The 22643-nt window shown below is 35.5% G+C and overlaps 1 protein-coding gene across 2 annotated transcripts in view; it reads left to right on the forward strand.

Annotated features, from left to right (window-relative positions):
- Nha1 (Na[+]/H[+] hydrogen antiporter 1) overlaps nucleotides 1-22643 on the forward strand; it is a 171294-nt gene that overhangs the window by 10768 nt on the left and 137883 nt on the right. Inside the window, exon 2 of one of the 2 annotated variants that reach the window (XM_076523728.1) lies at nucleotides 20807-20855. The exons of the other annotated variant lie outside the window; for it this stretch is intronic. Coding sequence (XP_076379843.1) covers nucleotides 20821-20855 — 35 coding nt within the window. The 5' untranslated portion in view covers nucleotides 20807-20820. The remainder of the gene's footprint in view (nucleotides 1-20806; nucleotides 20856-22643) is intronic. 2 annotated transcript variants of the gene reach the window in all.

The raw sequence follows: 22643 nt of genomic DNA on the forward strand, positions 1-22643 counted from the left end.
TTAACAATCAATAAAATATTCCGCCGGTATTTCCACGGCGAAGCACGAAACACGAGGAACGCATTATATCGAAATTAAAGTAAAAACGGTTGTTCCGCGGATTATTTGATACCATTCCGCAATGGGTTCAGCTTTTTGCGATTCGGGAATTTCATGAAACGGCCTTGAAGTCTTTTGTGAACGTATCAACGCTGCAGCCGAATTTTCCGTCAATTTTTCGTCAATATTAAAAATGAGATGGAATTTTAACTTTGTTTCAAAAATGTACAGTGCTGTGGGTACGGACTCGGACATGTTTATGGAATTTCCAAGAGATCGATGCATTTATTTAAAGTACGTGTGTTTTTATTTATAATGTATTGCAAAAATTAAGTTTCTAAACATCCGGTAAAAGTCAGATCGGACACTCAAAGAGAGAAATATTTTCCGTCGCGGCAATGTTTTAGGTTGTGAAAAAATAGATTCATAACTCCTTTGGTTAGGTATTTCTTCAATACAATAATTTCTCACAAAATTGCAACAAAAAGAAGCCAGATAAAAATTTCTTTCTATTCTTTAATAATTTAAGCGAGCCGAAAATAATACGCGGACGTCCTAAAGTTCTTTTAATATTTTCATCGTTTGAAATTTCAATTACCTATTTTTGTCACAAATCCATAAGATCCGTGGTCTGGTCATAAGTTTACACCTTTCTATAATTTCAAGCAGAAATGTGAGAGGAAATTTGGTTCCCTTTTCGACGCGATATTTACCAACTTTTATTTCGTAATGGAAATCAGAATACGCGGAGCTTAATGTAAATTAATACATCCGTTTCGTGAAATATACATCGATGTATGATTTTATAATGGTTTCCAGTGTTTTACAATGGAGAAAAGCTAGCTTTATTTAATCCACTTTATCTGGCTTTGTGGGTCGAATGGACCGTGTTGATCCGTTTTTGGATACCCAGCTCGTCAAAACAGGGGAACGTGGCCAGTAATTATTCACTTCGGCGCTGCCTTCACCGCCAGTAAATCTCAATGAATGCGCGTGGAAGATTATCCGAAAATTAAAATTAATGGCGAGTATTTACATCGCCATACCACGGTGAGAAAGTTTCGCAGCAGCCCAGGCGAAAGAAGCTTTCGAAGGTTTATCAATTTTTTTTCTGTCCGGGAACCAATTTATAACAGCTTTTTCGTCGGTGTGGGCGTTCGTGCAGTGTATCACAACACCACTCGGGATTATCATAAATTTGTAACGACCGAATGAATTAAAAGTTGACGTTGACTTCGATTACGAAGGGCCTGAAGTAAAGTTTCGAAGAACTCTAGCATTATTTCCGGTAGACGATCTCCATATAAATTTCTATTTCTGTCGATTTTTTTTTTTTTTATGAGAAATCAGAATCAGCGGAAAATTTATTTTATTGTCTAGAAGATTGCTCATGGTAATCGAAGTGTTGGTAATTTGCATTCATATGTGATTTTCCTTCAGTTTTATTGTTTGTGCATTCTGTATGCACAGTGCTCTTCAGTTTAGTTATTGTAGACGATTATGTCAGTTTTCTGACGTTCATCGATCATGCTTGGTATAAAAATATTGGAGAAATCCTTCGGAATGTGCAAATGGTTACTTAGAAACAGCAGAGTCGATTTTAACATCTTTTCAAGTATTTTAATTGTTGTTGCTAGTTTTTATTTTTCTTATTAGTTAAAAAAGTTTTTCAACTTTTATTTAAATAGGCCTGATATATTTTTACGAAAAATTAAAGAGGTAGCTAATAAAAAAGAATTGTATCGACAGTTAAGCTAGCGAAGAAAATTATATTGAGAGAATTATTTAAATAAGAATTTTCATTTCGAAATCCTGTTGTTCTTCTCACAATAAAAAAACTTAAAAATTGAAATAGAGAACTTCTATATAATCTCTGTCGACAATCCCAACATAATTAAGGAAATAAAAAATCCCTTCAATTCTAATTATTTAATCAGTGATTTGCAAAACGAGTTGTACAGACACCAACCCTCTGCGAAAATAAACGACAATATTTCAATTCCAGGAAATAATAACGAGATAAATGTAGATCTAAAGCACATTGAAATCCCATTTGAGGATGCTTAGAAATTTTTAACAAAAAAATATTTGCCATAAGTGGAACCAAAAATGAATACGTTCAAATCGCTCTCTCTTACATGAACTCAGAAAAAATATATTCTCTACCATCTCCACAGTATATTTAACAAGAAGGAAGCAAATTGTACTATTTCGACTAAGAATTGGGAAATAACTCATCAGGAGATACTTTCTAAAACAGATAAATCACTTTGTAACAACTGTAACACTGAGCTTACAGTTAAGCAGATCCTACAAGAATGTCCAGTTACAACAATATCAGAAAAAAGTGAAGATGCTCAATACCATCAAAAAATGTTTGAACAACTATAAATCAACAGCAAAACTTATGTCATACTTAGCAGAAACCAAATTATTTAGCGAGATTATACAGGGTGTCCCAAACTTTGTTCAAACTTTGTTAGTGTATTCTATGGCACAAAATAAGAAAAAAATGTTATGTAAACATAGGCCATATAGAGCTTTATTAAGAAGTTATAACAAAAATTCAGAATAGGAATAGTAATCAACTTGCTGTTACTGCACATGCTGTGTGTTTATGTAAGCTGTGTTTATTAATACATTTCGAACAATTGTATTGTTAACATTGTTAACAATACATGATTGACATCGATCGAAGATTTTTTTTATTTTTTATTTTTTTTTTAGTTGATTACTATTCTTATTCGGAATTTTTGTTATAACTTCTTAATAAAGCTCTATATGACCTATGTTTACATAACATATTTCTCATACTTTGTGCCATATAATATACTGACAAAGTTTGAACATTAAAACCTGGGTCATCCTGTATAGTCATTTAAGAAGTCTAAATTAAGAAAATAATAAATAGATATAAAAATAATAATAAATAATATTAAAATAATAATAATAATAATAAAAATTGAATGCAACGTTATTGTATATATTACACTACATGTAACCCTATAATTGTTACCCCATAAGTGGTCGCTAATTGTCATCAAGCAGATGCGACACTAAATAAATTAAATTTAAAAAAAATTGTTCATTTCAGAGAAGGATAAATATTTACGACTACAACAGCGTGTTTCAATATTTCACGAAATAAGATACGCCATACCCAAAAATAGTGGAATCGGATGGTAAACGTTTACTTTTAATATCCAAGATTATATGTTCGAATTCTTTAAGGAGATACCACGAATCTTTGGACGATTGTTCGCCGAATAAAATTCGATGGCAGGCTAATAAAATTACCCGGCGAGCAAAAATCGCGAAGGTCGAGATTATTTGTCACCGTGCTGCACTTCGGGATTTAGCGCGGTCGATAAATTTAATAAAGTTTAACGAGGCTTGGAGATAGTCGGATAAAGCTGGGAACGAGAAGTGAATCAGTTTCTGTTCGATGTCCGTTCCCCGGTCTGACTTTCTAAAGACTTATATTTGCAGAAACATCTGCAACTTGTGTTTTCGCAGAACTGCGTTACGTAGGTTTTTTTTTTTAAGTCTCGGGACAGAGCGACGTTTGATTTTTGAGCTGGCAGGAATGCGACTGCAAAAATTGCTTCCTCTCGTTTGCAACGACTGCTCGACGGTTTTAAATGATAACCTTCCAGTAATGGCGAGCAGAAACATTCACGGTGAAGAGAATCTCAGTTACAGTTGCCTCTGCGTTATATCCCTTCCTTCCTTCGTCGATGCGTGTCTCGAGTTCTCTCCTTCCTGCGAGTTACGCTGAAACCACGATAATGACGGCTAATTGACACTGACGGAGGCTACTTGCGAACCAAGCCGGGATCGCATGAAATCACTGACACGAGCCAACCGTCGTTCCCGTCGAAACTCCTTCCCGATTCCACGATTTCGGAAAATCCCTCGGTTCGACCTTTCATCTTTCTACGCGCGCGACACACAAGTTCGAAAACTCTTTTCACTGCGACGCTTCTTAATTCTTGGTAAATAACCGTACTTTCTCTCACGTAATTCAAGGCTAAATAATATTTCTGCAATTTTTTGTAAAGATGTTATACCTCGTTTCTTTCAGAAGAATTTTTGAAGTTCATTATATTTGGAAGATTTCAGATTATCTGAAACGTGAAACCTTACTCAAAATATCACCAATAAATATTTTTTGATTTTTTAACTGTGTTGAATTTCGTACAAAAGTATTTTTCTCTATTCAATCAAAAGCTGATGAATATCTCAATATTTTTTATAATATTCCACTTACTAGTTTCGTTCGTTTGAATTTTTGAAGTTGGACGATTTAAGACTGTTTGGAACGTAAAATCTTATACAAAATATCACGAACAAATATTTTTAGGATCTTTAACTGTGAAGTTTTTGGTGCAAAAGCATTACACCAATTAAAGATTGACGAATATTTTTACAATTTTGTATAATAATCCACACAATATCATAACAAATATTTTTTTGCTATTTAACTGCCAAGTTTTTAGTGCAAAAATATTTTTCCCTATTCAATTAATGATTGACTAGCATACCTGTAATTTTGTATAATAATCCGTCGATGGAAAGAATTTTTAATGGTGCTAATCTTTGTACGATTTTAGAATTTTCGAAAGATAAAATTATGCTGAAATTGTTATAAAAAAATGTATTTTGGCTGTTGAATTGCTGAGTTTTTGGTGCAAAAGTTTGTTTCTCTGTTCAATTAAAGGTTGACAATCATTCCTGTATTTTTCGTAATACTTCTTTTCAATCATTTTCGTTTTTAAAAGAATTTTTAAGATTAGTTATATATAAACATTTTAGGGTATTATGAAGCCTAAATTCACACTCAGACCGTTATCAAAAAACATGTTTTGACTTTCTAATTGTTAAGTCTTTGGTGCAAAAGTATAATCCTCTGGTCAACTAAAGATTGTCGAGCTTTCCTATATTTTTCGTAACGCTTTTACTCCTGTTGTGCTTATAAAATTCTTAAAACGAAGGTTGACATTTGAGCAATTTTAATGAATTTCGAAGATTGCACAAGGGTTGCTGTACTCTTCCGAACGCCACCCCATTGTTATCGTTTGGCGGAGTTAAAATCTAAAAGTAGCTGTGAGCGAGCCGAGGAAAGTATGCTCGGGTTCTCGCCTCGCATAATTTCTCGCTTAAGGGGTTCATGAACGCGGTCTCCGTTTAACGAAGAATTCGTTAATTGCGCGGCGCGTTTCGCAATTTCCCGAGCGTGTCTAAGTAGAAACATGCTTGCGGAAAAATGCACGATGAGGTCGCTTAATCTTTTATTAGTGTCATGGTCCGAACAAGAAGGTTTCGCACGTCGCAATTCATTCAGAATTTCCCGGCGATTAAGGAGTGAATTTCACGCGTGCTTCAATCCCACGCTATGAAACCGTGAATTGCTTCGTTCGAGGCTTGGAAACACGTTCGGCGTGTTTTCGAAAATGCGAACCGGTTCGAAGAGTGCGTCGGCAACGTGCAATCTCGCGCGGAATGGTTTCGTATGCAAAAATGAAATGAGAAAGGTGAGTAATACCTTTTTTTTTTATACGAGTTTTGTTTCCGAGGAAATTGATTCTGAAGATTCGTCGGATGCGGTTCGACCGACAAGAATCGATTTCGGTCACCACGAGATCGACAAATTTGATTTGTTGCTTTCTTTTTTTTTGTAAAGTATTCTAGGCGACGCAGGAGCGTTCGATTGATTCATTTCCAATTTTTGTGTACTTTAGGAGCAGCAGGTATGGATTTGAAAAATTGCAGTACTTGTTTCTTTTGTTACCTCGACTGCGCATACAGCAACCACAAAAATCCCATATAATTTGCTACATTCGTACGATCGAGGCAATTCGTTTAACGAAATAAAAATTGAGAAGTTTAGATATATGATACCGAATAATCTTTCAATATTCTCGCATTTTATAGGTTATAACTGTGGAAAACTGAATATATTCAATAACTGAATATGATCAATACACGTTCTAACAAATGCACGATATATTCTGCACAAATATTGAATTATGCATGGTAAAATGACATGACATTCAAATTTTCGCTTTCTATTTTATAATTCCTTCATTGTTACTAGACTGCGGATTTTTACGTGAAATAAAAATTGTCTGCATTAGTTGCAAGAAATAGGAACGAAATAATAAGTACATTCTTTCCTTAATTACTTCAGTGGATTAAAAATTTTTGTATGTGACGTACGATTTTAGCCACGATTCACTGGTCACAATCACCTTTTGGAGTCAATCACTCTTTATTTTATTGTTTACAAGGTGAAGGACAATTGGGGAAAATTTACTACACTCCGCATTGCCTAGATGCATTTACCCTATACGATGGCGTGCATGAAACAATATGGGACCGCTAAAAGTCGCAGAGAATTCGCACTCAATTTGCAATCCGCGTGAATCGCGATTGTGTAACATTTGAAAATGGATGGTAATGAAATTCGAACGAGAGTACGAACATTCGCCAGAAAAACTAAAGTTAGACGTTCCGCTGGAAAATCCTCTCTTTTCCGTTACGGTGCAATTCCCTACGAAAAAAACTTGCCCGGGATCGTGCAATTACATTGAAATTGCGTGTGCGCGCCACACGTGAAATCACGCGAAACGGTGAGCTATTCTAATAAACCAGAATTTATGGGTTTTATAATTTTCGGTATTTCACACGTACGTCCGTTTTATGTACCGCGTTACACAGCGTTATGCAACTCAACATTTTTGTCATACGGTTCATAAGAAATGGTATCGAAAGAAATATTCCTCGCTTTATGTATTGGGTTGGCAACTAAGTAATTGCCGATTTCAGTTATAGGTGTTTCTCACTCCCATTTTTATGATATCCGTAAATGTTATATTATAAAATTATTATTATTATTATTATTATGTTATTTTTTATTATCCGTGAATGTTAGCAACTGGACAAATTGAATGCAGCGGTCAAGGAAAACCGACCAGAATTGGTCAATCGTAAAGGTGTCATTTTCCACCAGGACAATGCTAGGCCGCACACGTCTTTGTCCACTCGGCAAAAATTGATGGATATTGGTTAGGAATTGATGTTACACCCACCATATAGCCCTGATCTCGCGACATCGGATTACCACTTATTTCGATCCTTGGACAACTCCCTTCGTGGTAAAACTTTTAATGATGATGACGCGCTGTAAAATCTCACTTAACTCAGTTTTTGGCCGAAAAGGATCAGACTTTCTACGAGCGTGGAATTTTCAAGTTGTCGGAGAGATGGCAAAAGGTCATCGAACAAAATGATTAAACTTCATTCCAAGTAAAAAAAAATTTTTTATTTCATTGAACAAATCGGCAATTACTTAGTTGCCAACCCAATATATATTATATATGACAAATTTTAATACACTCTTAAGACCGTATAAAATTCTTTAACTTCTTCTCAAACCTGCGATCACGTAATATTTTCAAAATTTCCCGTCTGACCTGTGCACAACATATATATATTCTCGATAAGAAAAAAATGTCAATTTTGTTGTGTAAAGTAGTAATCATTATTTGCTATCTTTCTTTTTCAATTTTCGTGAGAGCTAAGTTGTAATCATTAATTTTAGAATATTTTCAGACATTCAAAAATTCAAACGCAAAAATTCAATTAACATAACACACGCTAACAATATGACAGATATGATAATTATATATTCATTTTAAAAATTGGGCTGCATAGATACATACGTGATTAATCGAGTTGTAAAAGCTAAGTTTATTTAAATTTTAAAAACAATGCGATTTCAAAAGCTAATTATATCTTGAAAAATTTATTAATACAGTTTTTGAAGTCGCAGTAAACTACGGAAGTTACTAAACAAGATACAAGGATAGAGAAGTTAACAACTTAATAGAGAAATAATGAAACCCCTTGTTCGCACAGATACAATAATCCCGTGTCAAATTATCTGTTCAAATACAAAACTGGAAGTTATTGCAAAATAACAATGGCGCGTGACCACTCGTGACCAGTCGTTAGTCGATCCTTCAGAATCAGAAATACAAACCAACGACACTTCCGAGTTTACGTAAGTTTTTCTAATTTTCATGGGTTTTCGATCGCCTGTTAATTTCCTTGGCACAGCTGCCGAGAGTTTTCGCACTGAATTCTGATTAGTTACGTCACGAGTGTCGGCAGACGTAACGAACTATACTGAACCAGTCCATTCTAAATGTAAAAATTTACAAGACAATATTAATTTCTAGTACCGATTTTGAAAATTCCATTCGAACAACAACGCGCTCAAAATTTCGAACATCTAAAATCTCAACGATTCCAACGCTATTTTCAATGCTACTTCCTTTATTGTTATATTAATGCGTCATCAAGCGACCTTTACTTGTGAGAGACACGGTTTGCTGTCCGGCCGCGACCGCTTGAACTTTCGCTGCTATAAATCCGGCAGTTAAACGAATTTCTAAATTAAACTTTGACGGAGTGTTCTGGAAAGATCGTACACAGAACTTATCCAGTTAGGAAAAATTAAATGGATGTCACTTCGGTGACATGTTTCAAGACTTGTCTGAAGCAGAGTTTGGTTCGTATATGATATGAATGTGGCACTAAACTTTATGACTAATCTATATGACAATGAAAAACTTGATGTAAACAATATGGAACAATATGTTCTTGCTTAAAAACATCTGTATTCGAATAAACACGTTTGTCACGGCTGATTCTTACGTAACGGTATTTGAATGGATTTATAGAGAACAATGTTAAAAGATATGGGTCGAATTTTAACATCCACTTTCGTATGCTATTTTCTGTTGAATTATGTATGCTCCCGTATCAAAAGAAAGAATTCACACAATTGACCGGTGTTTCATATTAAGTACTTTAATGGTATAAAATATTTTATTATATTGTACCGTTATACTATTATATCTGAATGTTATGAAATAATTATACTCTTCAAAAATAAATCTTTTCCTTCAAAATAACATTATAATTTAAAACAAATTAGTATGAATTTGTGAAATTTCTTTTGTCGAAACGGAAACGAAATAAAAATGTTGACTCGGTGAGAATTTGCGAGCCTAGCAACGATAGTAGAAAGTCAATGGTCAGGCTTCCGGATAGAAGCGTTAATTAATGACGAAAGAAGGTGAGACTTCGCGGCGGTATTTTTCAAGCACTACTTTTCGGGCACCATCTTTCGTTCCGTTTAGCCGGCACCCGGGGGGCAAACAAATCGCTCGCATATTTTTTCGTCACATTATCACGGGAAAAATATAGGTTATTACCGGGAGAAACGCATTCGTTGCGCTGCTCGGGGAGGAGTGCACCGTGTTGTAAAGCGTTTGGATTCGGCCGGGAGAAAAACAGTTCCCGCCGGGGCAATTTTCGTAGCCGCGATAATGAGAGCTAATAATTGGTAGTAGTCGTTAGCGGAAGTCTGCGACAGAACTATCGCGAGGAGGAATAATTCTCTGTCGTGATTATTGGTGGGCCGCAGCTATACGGTGTAACAATTTCGCTCGTTAAATCGCTCGTTTCATTGCGTGAACGTCGAACAGAGATTAACGACGGCGATAAACGGCACTGTTCCGCGTTTCGTACTACTTTTCGCTGTTCTTTTTAACCGTCTCGCGAGAGAAAATCGCCGTGATATTGCGACGGGAAACGCTAACACGATAACTTCGTCATTTCGTAACTTCGCTGGAAAAAATTGGACGATGATGTTCCCGGGCGAAATATCACTCTGCCAAATCTCTGTTCTCATTTTCTTAAATTGTTCTGCTGTGAAACAGTAGATTGCTGAACGAGGAGAAAGGAAATTGATTGTAACGACGAACGAAATTTAAGAATCGTTAAACCTGGAATGAAAAATAATTGAATTCTATCTTGTTTAAAAAACATCGGATAATAATTTACCCAAACTCATTTCAAAGTCTAAATTTTATACTTTTAATTCCTGAAATTGTTTATTTATGAAACTCGTACGATTGATGCACGAAGGAAAGAAAATTTAAGAATCGTTAAATCTCAGACGAAAATGGTCGACCTTTGAGTTTTATATTTTCGTGAAACAAAATCGAACAATAATTTACCAAGACTCGTTTTGAAGTCTGAAGTCTCCACTTTTAATTCCTTACATTGCTTTTATGAACTGTATAAGATTGCTGATGCAATATGAAATATTGCATTGATGATCAAAATTGAAGGCTCGATGAGTCTCGCGCAAAAAATTGCGAGAATTTTGTCCCATCAAAAAATTGTTAGGAAAGATCGGATAATAATCTATTTAGACTTATGTCAAAGCTTAAATTCTCTACTTTTAGTTTCCTAAATCGTTTATATATATATATATATTGGATGATAGACAAAAAATTGAACGATAATTTACCTAAGCTCATTTTACAATATAAAGTTGTTCTTTTCCATGATATATGATATATATGATGGATGATAGACAAAAAGTTGAACGATAATTTACCTAAGCTCATTTTACAATATAAAGTTGTTCTTTTCCACTCAGTAAATCATTTTCTATTATTATTCATATACAGTTATTCGCTGTACTCACTTCACCGATTTCAGTGAAATTTTCAACACGTAAATAAGTTACCAATGCCTATATAATGGTTTGTTCACATTTTTGTTTTAGTGTCATTGTAAGATAAATCTGAAGAAAACACCATCTTTTCGTATTTCTCGTCATTCCAACCGATTTTAATTTTCGCAATTTATTCGGGCATTGGCTAATAAACTAGTTCTTCTAAAATTTCAAAAATGTTTAAGTCGTTCGATCCATGTTTTGAAAAAGCTACAGTGACTTTTTTCTAATTCGCGCTAAGATTGCGCACGAAAGTGGACAATTTGTGAAGAGGAGATATGATTATCCATTTTTGTGCGCAATCTGGGCTTGAATTAGGGAGAAATTACTGTATGTTGTTCGTTAGGTGTCCAGATTGTTGAATCGGGTGTGCGTAATTACAGGCCGCCGCGATTCGAATTTCGAAGTCGAAGAGAACCGATGGACCCATCGCAGCGATATATTCCGTGCCCCGGTGTTTGTTACATTCATTTCGCGGACACCGCCGCAGATTTATCGTACGATCTCTTCGCGGTCGTACTTATGAATAACGCGGTACAAATTGCGTTGCCGTACCACCGCACAGTGCACACGGCTGCCGCAACCGGGAATATTCCTCGCGGGATCCGTAAGTTATCGCTAGGTAGCGGCGTCGAAGATTACTTTATCGAGAACTCTTGAATTAACGCCCGAGATTCGCCGCCGGAAACTTCTTTACGATAAATAATAACTTCTTTAATAAAGAAGAGATTTACGAGCGGCCGAGCGGATCTGACGAGCGGCGAACGAACGAGCGAACGTTGCTGGTTTCGTTCGGTCCACGTTCTCGAGAAGAGAAGCGGTAACAACGAGAAACGTTGCTCGTTGAATTTCGAAAATCGTAAAGTACTGGCGCGAGCTGGTACCTCGCGGACGAGGAAGTTTTGCACGGGTTCTCGGCAAGGAATTCCGTAAAAATTTCTCTCGGGCCAGCACGCGAACCTCCAGGTGGAAATACAATGCCGGGGATCGTAGCTTTCCGTTCTCGAACGGAACGACACGGTAACGTGAAAAGTCGCGTAAAAGTACAAATAAATTCGCCTGCTTAAATTAGGGAAGACGTCCGAGCGGTTTCACCGGGCCCCAGAATGCCCCTCACACGGGACCGCAATTACTGAAAGCGAAGGTGCAAGAACGTATTTTCCGTTTCTACGGAAACTTTAGCATCGTTCAAATCCTCCGCTATTTCCTTTACTGTTACGATAATTCGAATACGAAGGATTTGTTGTTTCGAAGAATGCGATCTTCGCAGCAAGTACCTACATGATTTTTATAAATATTGGGTTGGCAACTAAGTAATTGCCGATTTGTTCAATGAAATAAAAAATTTTTTTTACTTGGAACGAAGTTTAATCTGTAATGTATTTTACATTTTGTTCGATGACCTTTTGCCATCTCTCTGACAACTTGAAAATTCCACGCTCGTAGAAAGTCTGATCCTTTTCGGCCAAAAACTGAGTTAAGTGAGATTTTACAGCGCGTCATCATCATTAAAAGTTTTACCACGAAGGGAGTTGTCCAGGGATCGAAATAAGTGGTAATCCGATGGCGCGAGATCAGGGCTATATGGTGGGTGTAACTTCAATTCCCAACCAATATGCATCAATTTTTGCCGAGTGGACAAAGACGTGTGCGGCCTAGCATTGTCCTGCTGGAAAATGACACCTTTACGATTGACCAATTCTGCTCACTTTTCCTTGACCGCTGCATTCAATTTGTCCAGTTGCTAACATGCACGGATAATAAAAAATAACATAATAATAGTAATAATAATAATTTTATAATATAACATTTACGGATATTATAAAAATGGGAGTGAGAGACATCTATAACTGAAATCGGCGATTACTTAGTTGCCAACCCAATATTTCTAGACAATTAGTAACGATGCTTGTAACTTTATTAATAATAGCTAGATTAAGGATTTTATGCATTTATGAGAAAATTTGGGCAGATGAACGCGAAACATAATAGTAGTTTAATCAGTTAGTTGTTTTTGACGAGTATACTTATCGTGAAAAAGTAATAATATTTTGTGTTACGACAAGTATACTTGTCATGCGTAGAAATTTGCTGTTTAAATTTTTAAATGTTTTGAATACTTGGAAAAAGTTTATATAATTGTTACGACACAACTGTATAGGGTGTCTTGGTTAAGCAGCCTACTTGTCATCGCTTACTTTTTGCAACGGCTAACTGGTTAAGAACACTGTTATGAGAAGAACATGAACACTGCACAAAACTGATCAAGTGCAGGAATAAGTATCTATTTGATCTCTGACATAACTCATTGGCATAAAGACGTTACAGCACAAGAATAACACAGTAGCAGTACGACTTTTTTCTGGAACGATTAGTTCATAAATTATGTTTATTGACACGAAGGTGTTATAATATTTAATAGAATATGCAACTTTTCCCCTAATTTTTAGTTTAGAAATTGATTTGTTTAGAAATTATAGCAGCGTATCTATTATAAGGTATTCTGTTCAAGATGACAGTCGCTGGACACGTTAATATTGAGGTTTAGAACAGCATAACTACGTCTGAAATTTTACTAAAATAAAAATATTATAATAGATGCCTGAAAAATCCGCACAATTTTGTCTATAGTGTGATCATACCAGGATGATATGGTATTTATTTAATAGTTCATTTCATAGTTCTAAAAAGTTCGAAATAATGCAATAATGTTGTTAAATTCTTCTTACGCCTTCACCGCTGTGTATTTCATTGCTTCATTCTTGCCGTAAATGCATAACATTCTATTAAGTGCTTTAAAATGTACGATTCGTTAACGTTAACTGTATACGTATAATATACCATGTATCTTATATTACACGTACATACATGTATTTTTAGTCGTACATATATGTATACAAAGAAATAGGATGTTCCTGAGATCATTTGAACTAATTTTTTCCTTAGCGAAAATTCAATCCACGGCTTTGTTTACGAGTTATTAACGAAAAACACTGACCAATAAGGGGTGAGGCGGCTCAGTCAACGAGCGCACGAAGCTCAGTTCCGCTCACTGGCTTAATCATCTCGCGCCAGCTGATCTCGCCTCTCATTGGTCAGCCTTTTTTCGTTAATAATTCGTAAACAAAGCCGCGGATTGTAGTTTCGCTAAGGAAACAGTTAGTTGAAATGACCTCAGGAACACCCTGTATATCACATTTCGAATTAGAGGAGTAGTATTCTTGCATTTAACAAGCAATTTTAGAAGTAATGCCTATCGTTACGAACTGGATAAGTATTCTCAATTATCGAAATTGTTCTGCGCTTCTCTACTGCATTTTCAATTTTTACGACGTTCGAATCGCATTCGTTGCATTTGGATCGTATTGGCGACGTTCAAATCGATCCCCGATGTCCGAACGTTTTCCGTCAATGATAGTAATTGCGGAGCGCGCAGCATAAATTCAGCGGCGCAATTATTGAATCTCGGAGTCGATGAATTTGTAGCAAACATAAATCCACAGATGTAATGAACAAACACAATTGAAATGTAACGAAGCGCGTTTCTGCTTCCGTTACAATGAGATCTTTCGTTCCGCGCTTTTCGTTTAATTTCCATCGTTGTAAATTGCCGCCGCAAGAATGCGAGTTCGCAGTTCGGCGATTACTACACAACGGTGGAATACGTATCCGGTTGCCTAATTGGCAACGTAATTAAACGGAATGAATGTTCTGCCGTTTAACCTAATCCATCCGGATGCCAAGTGAAATATTTAACAATGATCCTGTAACCGTACAAAGTTTATTACAACACGCGAATCGTTAATCGGCGATGCGGTGCTGATTAAGTAACAGGGACTCGGGCCAATGTGTAAAATAATTTAAATGCCTCAACTCAGCCGTATCCCAAGCGACAGCTATAAACAACAGACGCGCAAACATACTGCTCGCCGGAATGTAATATTTTCAAAGAGCTAGCCTCCGAGAAAAAGGTATGAAATTTTAAGAGGAAATTTAATTAACGCGCGACTGTGTGTGTGTGCGCGGAAGATGAGGTGCTTAACGTTGAACCTTTTATCTCTTAAATTCCAGCAAACGGCCGTGAAACGGTTGCCCGTACCCGCGACGAATTTCGCGGAAACCATTTTTTTCTGCTCCGGTGCGATCGAGAAATATTGTCCACTGGGTACGCGACCGGCATATAATTTCGAAACTACATAATCGTAATCAAAATCTGAAGGAAATTATGCTCACACCGTTACACTCGTGTTATGAACGATGCGATCGTATTGTCAACATGTGCAATTACAGTTGTATCGAAATCCAATCGAAAAGACAATCCTGTTAATGTGGCAGAGTTGTAGTACGTATCCACCAGTACTCGCATGAATTTTTTCAAATTTCTATTCTTATTGGTTTAGACATTATGGCAGTCCATGTCTTGGTAGACAAGCTTCCTATGAATACGGTATCTGATACTAGACAGACATTTCTTGTTTTTGCGTAGATTGTAGCAACATTTACAGTCTCGCGAACATAACAGTGTCGCAGCTCAAGCCGAACAGTACCTGCATGATTTTTGTCAAATTTTTATTATCATTGCCTTAGACATTATGGTAGTCCCTTTACTGGTAGTCATGCTTCCCGCAAGATGCAATATCTGATACTAGACAGACATTTGTTTTTCTCGTGTACGTTGTAGCAACGTGTTATAACATTGCTCCGAAAAATATTTTAAGCCGTTCTCAACCTACGATATTATAATTTTAAAAGAGCTATTAGGAGGCTGCCTGTTGATAAATTGTTAATAAACTCCCTTATAGAACGTGACGATTTATGTATCTTGCACATCTTCATTGACTTTTGTGCCCAGACTTCGATAACAGAAAAATTAAATTTTATTTCAATTTAGAAGAAATGAATACCATTTTAGTTGATTACGTATGAAATTTAGAGTCTAACTCGTCGTTATAGTGTACTGGGTTAAAAAGGTCATTGTGCAAAAAGCTTGTACCAGGAACCGCACCGATTATTTGCTACAGAGACTTCGACCTTTCCCAATTCCCATATTTTTGCGCACAATAAAATCCGGCGAGAAATAATGGAATGAACGCAGCTTTTATCATCCGTATGCGCGTTGGGGTTCTCGTATTTCCTAAAGATACGATCCTGTAAAATCGTAACAGGATCCGATATAACGCAGACCCATTCTCCATGCCGGTTATAACAGAGTTTTGGTTCCTCCGAGCGGTTTCGGTCGGCGCCTTTATACAACGGTTATTAAACAGTTAACCCCGGAACTGTTTCGGCTGCAGGACTTAATACACCGGATGATCTCGCGAAAGAACTACGATACTAGAGTACCTATATGAGCTTCACGCGATGGTAAGTACAAATATAGGTAGGAACTGAGATGGTTCGGGCCAATGATAAGCGAGGTATTTATTGAAACACCCTTTATGTTGTACTAGTTTCTATGTTAAGTATTTAAAACGAAGATCATCTAGTGAATGCTATATATTAAACATGTTATCAATGTTTAAAATCTCTATTTTATAACGACGTCTGTTTCTTCTTTAATTAAAATATATGTTTTTATTTAAATGAATATAATAAATGCATAGTAAGTAATGTAATAGATACATAGTAAGTCCATGGTGAATCTAATACGTTGATCGTCGCTATTTAAGTTCATTCACATTGCAGTTTAAAATTTACCTTTGTCAGAGATTTTTTAATCGTATTAATTTATATAATATTAATTATATTAATTATTAATCGTAAGCTACGTATTAGATGTCATGCATTAAAAAGGAACGACTTCAAAAATAGTATACAGTGATGTGAATAATTATAGACACAAAGTAACTTTTACATTTTTGTGATATTTAAAGAAAAACTTAATAAAACATCATATTTGTACATTTCTATATTACAATTAACAGACAATAGAAATCTACAAATATGGCTTTTCTTGTGTTTTCGTTTAAATATTAGTACAAATATAAAAGTTGCTTTGAGTTTATAATTATTCACAGCACTCTAGGTAGTCTCCTTTAACTGAAACACTCCATATATTTAAAAAGAACTTAACGGAACATTATATTTGTATATTTCTATATTAGAAATAGTAAAAAATAGAAATATACAAATACGATACTTTGTTAATTTTTCGTTTAGATATCGGTAACAATGTAAAAGTTACTTTCATAATTGTAGAATTATGCACGCTCCACTATATCTTTCACATTAAGCATTACTACTTTATATCACACAACGTTTAATACTATCTAGTCACTTAAACGATATTGTACGTTCACTACGAACGTATGAACAAACTTAGCATGTTGTATCAAAATGATCCAGACATATCCAATTGGAGTCTGTATTATTTTCCTAATTTTTTAATATTTTCAGTACATTTTTAATTCAAAATATGGCAAAATACAGAAAAACGTCACGATAACAATAATTCAAAATAATAAAATATCTACTTAAAGTAAAGAAAACGTAAAAACTGCTTTCCTTCGGAACTATAAAAACAACAGCTATCCTCTAAAATGTTTTCACACAGAATATTCATTACCAAACTGATCTCAAGATCACTCGCATAAAAAAAAAACTCTAGAATCCTAACCAGATGCATTTAACAAACAGAAAACGACCGACATTTTAGTTCGCATAAACGTCAATGGGTGAACTAGCATAGTATCTGTAAAACCGTAACAGGATCCGATGTAACGCAGACCCATTTTCCATGCCGGCCGTAACAGAGTTTTGGTTCTTCGTTGCGGTTTCGGTCGGTGTCTTTATACAACGGTTATTAACAGTTAACCCCGGAACCGTTTCGGCCGCAGAACTTAATACTCCGGATGATCTCGCGATGTTTCACCGGGCGGTGTATCCGTTTTGCGAGCCAAACGAATGATCACGGCCGTGCAGCAGCTGCGTTTCGCCACCTATCCGAAGGTCGTCGACGAGAAACCACTATACTTTCCGTCGTAGCCTAGTAGCAGCCCTTTATCTCTGAGTGATATACGGGAGCGAGCTGTGCTTTTCGCTTCGCGTTACACCGCTCGTTGCCCCGGGCTTTTAAGCTAATTCGAGGCGCGCCAGCTGCAACTGCATCGAGCCCGAGCCCTTCTCGTCACCTTGCTCCTTCGCCACCTTTTTGTCCTCTCTGGGAGCCTCCCTTCGATTCCCAGTCCTTCGTGCACCGAAACAGACCACGAGCCTCGACTCCTTCGTTGCCGTTCAAATCGAAATGTTGAAGCTCCGCGCATTTCGAAATCGACTGCGACTTCTCTTCGAAGTCGTCAGGTTCCATTTCGTACCGCGTGTCACTTCATCATTTCAAGTAATTTCTGACAAGGAATGACGATTGTAGCACACACAACCGTTTGTGAAAGTATTCGGACAGTTTCGATTTTTTATAAATTGATGACATTTATGGGGGTCTTCCAGTTTAAGGGGATATTCTCGTTATTTTCTCTGATTTCGTTTTCATTGTATCAGTGGATTGTATGGTTCAATGGTTTTGTATATACAGGCTGTCCCAACAATATCTCGCAATCCAGAAATGGGGGATTCCTGATGTCATTTGAAGTAACTTTTTCCTCAGCGAAAATGCAATCCGTGACTTTGTTTACGAGTTATTAACGAAAAACAGTGACCAATGAGAGGCGAGATCAGCAGGTGCGAGACGACCGAACTAATGAGCGGAACTGGGCTTCGTGCGCTCGTTGGCTCGGCCATCTTGCGCCAGCCGAGCTCGCTTCTTATTGGTCACTGTTTTTCGTTAATAGCTCGTAAAAAAGACCGCGGATTGCATTCTCGCTAAGGAAGAAGTTATTTCAAATGGGCTCAGGAATCCTCTACTTTGCGGATTGCGAAACGTTTTTGGAACACCCTGTATATTTGACAATGTCTCAGAAGTACATGGTAATTTTTTCATGTTGAAATAGTGATACTAACGTCCTAAATAACGGCTTTTCAAATAAATGTAGCTTCACACTGCCATGATTCTGGCCGTCCTGTTTCTTCTGAAACGAATTGATGGTGAATCTTTTTAATTAGTACCTTTTAGGATAAAACATTGTATTATATCGTCGATCGATAAGTAATTAACTTGTACATAGTACGTTCGAACTAAAACATGTGCTACACGTGACCTGAATAGAAAGTTTAAGGTGAGCCGCCGGTAGTACACTTGGCACGTGTTATAATAAAGCACATCTTTTTCTCATATTCAATTTTTCTTTCCTGTTACCATTGCAATATAGAAGAATTTATATCGAAAATTATGATAACTGCAGTTTTCGTTTCTAAATATTATTAATATAATACGTTTGGTTTCTTCTCGATTGTATCGTAAACGGATATATATTTGTTCGGAATATGAAATTATTGTTTGTATTTACGGCAAACACGAGTCTGTGAAACACAAAATAATAAAATAATAAAATTACTACAATTTATATTACAGCCATATTATATTAAAATTATTAAGAAAATGAATAACTTCCTATTTAACTCCCTGCAAATAATGTAAACAATTTTTATTTTACGTAGAAGTCCTCAATCTAGAAATTATAAATAAATTGTAGCAACTCTGAATGAAATATTGTCTAAAGAGAAAATATTTCATAATCTCATATTAGAGACAGGGCTATGAAAGGGAGAAAGAGATCGAGGGACTGATTATTATCTATTAGTTACTTATGCCTTAATGATACGATTTTTCTCATATTTAAAAAAGAAAACATATAAAGTAAAATTAGTAAACGTTAACCTTCTGACAAAAACTAAATTTACATTCTTTAAACGTTTTATTGTGATATCATAAAAAGAGCCATTTGCAACTTTAAAGTTAGACTGAGGTACAATATTTACATATTTAACACACTTTACATATGGAAATTTATAAAACAATTTGTGTTTGGAATTAAACGGAGATGAGTATCGGAAAAAATCCAATATACAATAAGAGGATAAGATGCTCTAGTATCTATAACCTTTCTGTGGAATAATAAAAAGATTTTTTTCAAAGACACAGTTTATCGGGAAATCCTTTTTTTAACGTACTATTTACCTCTTCCGATGTGGATTAATTAGCGAATCCAGCTTTGCTAAAAATAAATAGTAAATAATAAATGAATAAAGTAAATAATATGGGCTATACTATAGTTACTATTATAACAAAGAATTTCTGATTTCTGATTTCAATATTTTGGTTTATTATAAAACATGTAACGAAGGAAAACGCGAGCGATGTGAATTTGATATGCCATTATTATCTACAGTAAATGCACGATTAATATACAAGTGCAATGAAACTGGAGATAATTAATGCGGAAGATAATTAATTATGCAGTTGTTTTCTTATGTATTGGAATTGATGAAATTAATAATAATCATTCCAGGAATCGATGAATCAATTTGAAACAAATTTTCAACAATAAGTATGCACTTTGGTACGAAAAGGAGAAACCACAAATTTCTTAACCAACAAACTTCTTAATTAGAAAGGAGTGATAAAACAATAAGGCGTTTCTCTTGTCTTTCCTTACGTTAATTTTCCGATTAAAATCTATTATAAAATCTGTTCACGTTATATGTAATTGACATCATGTAAACAATTAATCGATAATGAACTTTATTAATGTGCTTGTACACCGTCTGTAATTAATAGTGCATTAAGATTTCTTTGACTCATTTATTAAGTACAATGTTTAACGACATGAGAATAGAATAAAAATTGTACAAACATGAATAATACCACTGTTCGTGAAAAATTTAAACTTTCTTATCCTTAAACACAGATTATTAGAAACAATTAAGATAACTCTTTGATTGACAAGTGTTGCTATAATAAGGCATCATATTTTCGGCAGGAATGAAACGTAAAAAATACATGAGGTCATATGACGTTACAGAGGTTTAAACCTTCTAAGTGGGCATGATGAAATATTTCTCCACGTCAACAAATCGGTTTTATGGAGCTTATGTCTGGTGTTTCTTCTTGACTCTAGAATAATTCTTTCCCGAGAATTTCTCGTGAAATTTTATAACTGCTTATTTCTGATTTCATGAAGAGTTGCAATATTTCTGTATTATATCACATTGTATCCAACTATTATGTATCCAACGTTATTATGTTTGCTATGTATTATTTCTAATTGTGTGTTACAGTTAATCACGGCTGTATGAACACATCTAGCGGCAGCGTGTCAATACCCACGTATGTTACAACTTGTATTAGATATCAACATTGTCTGTCCGAGAGAAATAATGCAATTGGACCTTCTCCGTTTGTTTAACAGGATATGTTGCTTACGCAATAACAATCAGATTTTAAAAGAACTGGTATTCACTGTACTCGTGACCAGTGACTCACCACGTCATTAGTGACTCATTAGTAACATTAACACCTCCAACCTGTACAATAGAAAATCTTTACTGCCGAAGCTGCTTTCAAATTTTTATTAAAAAATGTTCAACAACCGAATTCTATGGCAAAATGCGTCCTTTTTGCATCACTTAGAATCCCTTAAACATTAATTTAAAAAGACCCATTGTTTCGATTAACATCTACGGCAGATATATATATGAAATAACAAAACAAATTGTAAGTCGATTTGTTGGCAAATATATCAGTTTCCATGATTTTCGTGAAAATAATTTACAAATCCACAAAACGAAGAATTACCATTAGAAAAACGTTTTGTCTTACACAAATTTTGTATTGAATAAATGATAAATTTTGTGTTTTACAAATACAAGACTTATGTAAATGAAGAGACAGATATTAGATGCAATTGATCAATTTATTTATTTAATGCGAAATTTGTGCACGACAAAACATTCTTTTAATGGTAATTTAAATTAATTTCAATTATAAACATAGATGATTAAATTTAAATTAATTTCAATTATAAATACAAGTGATTAAATTTAAATTAATATATTAATTAAATTTAAAGTATTATATCAATATATATCCGTCTTAGATGTTAAACAAGAAAAGTGTTTCTTTAGTTAACATTCTAAATGTAAATTATCCCTAATGTAATTATCCCTGGTCGGTAACTATAAAAACGAGCCTCAAGCCTCGAATAATCGTATCTCCTCTTCCCAAATTGCCCGTTTTTGTGTACGATCTGAGCGTCAATTAGGGAGAATTTACTGTATAAGTGGACCTTTGAGATGTTAAATTCACCGATGCAAGAGTCTTCCGTGATCCTACTCGAGACAAGAGAGGGGGAGATTCAAGATCCGCTAACAAGACTTCTTTTCGAGCACTAGTGTGACTTCCTTCGGGACAAAGACAATGACCATCTTAAAGACCGACGATGAGGTGATAAAAGATTCAAAGTCAAACATGCACGATTGAAACGTCTCGGGCCGATGACTCGAGGCTAGTTGCACGCGGCCGTACAATCTCGGCCAGTTGAATGAGTGAATTAAAAACAGATGTAACGAGATAGCTGCGTCTCGTTCTCGACATATAAATGTTTCTCGAAAAATAATTTTCAATTTCGTCAAGAGAATTATTCAGCGAGACACCGGGTAGATTTTTCAACGCGAAACGTTTCCATCGACTCTCGAAAATTGGTTCCCTCGAGTTACGCTTCTAGTGTACCTTCGTGATTATCGTTTTTTTTTTACAAATATGTGGTCTCCCGCTCATCCCATAAAATCAGCCACGCGTGAGAGCACACACAATGTTCTTCGCATGACTAAACACATAGATCTCTAACGCAATTTAACCCTCCCCTGGCAGGTTATATTGTATCGCCTGTTACGTAACAGGCAGGGTAGGGCTAATTTGACCCCAATAAAAAAAAAACTGACACGTATTCCTATTGAACGAATATGCTATGGTTCGATCACAAAATCTATAGTTTGCCATTTTTAATTCATCGACGTTTGCGTGAATTTTAGCGCGTTGACTGGCTAAGATTTTCATAATTTAAATATCTTGCGTATTATTGAAAATTAGACTGCGGATTTTTATACATTTATGGTG

Source organism: Megalopta genalis, chromosome 7, assembly GCF_051020955.1.
Source record: "Megalopta genalis isolate 19385.01 chromosome 7, iyMegGena1_principal, whole genome shotgun sequence".
Taxonomy (NCBI): domain Eukaryota; kingdom Metazoa; phylum Arthropoda; class Insecta; order Hymenoptera; family Halictidae; genus Megalopta; species Megalopta genalis.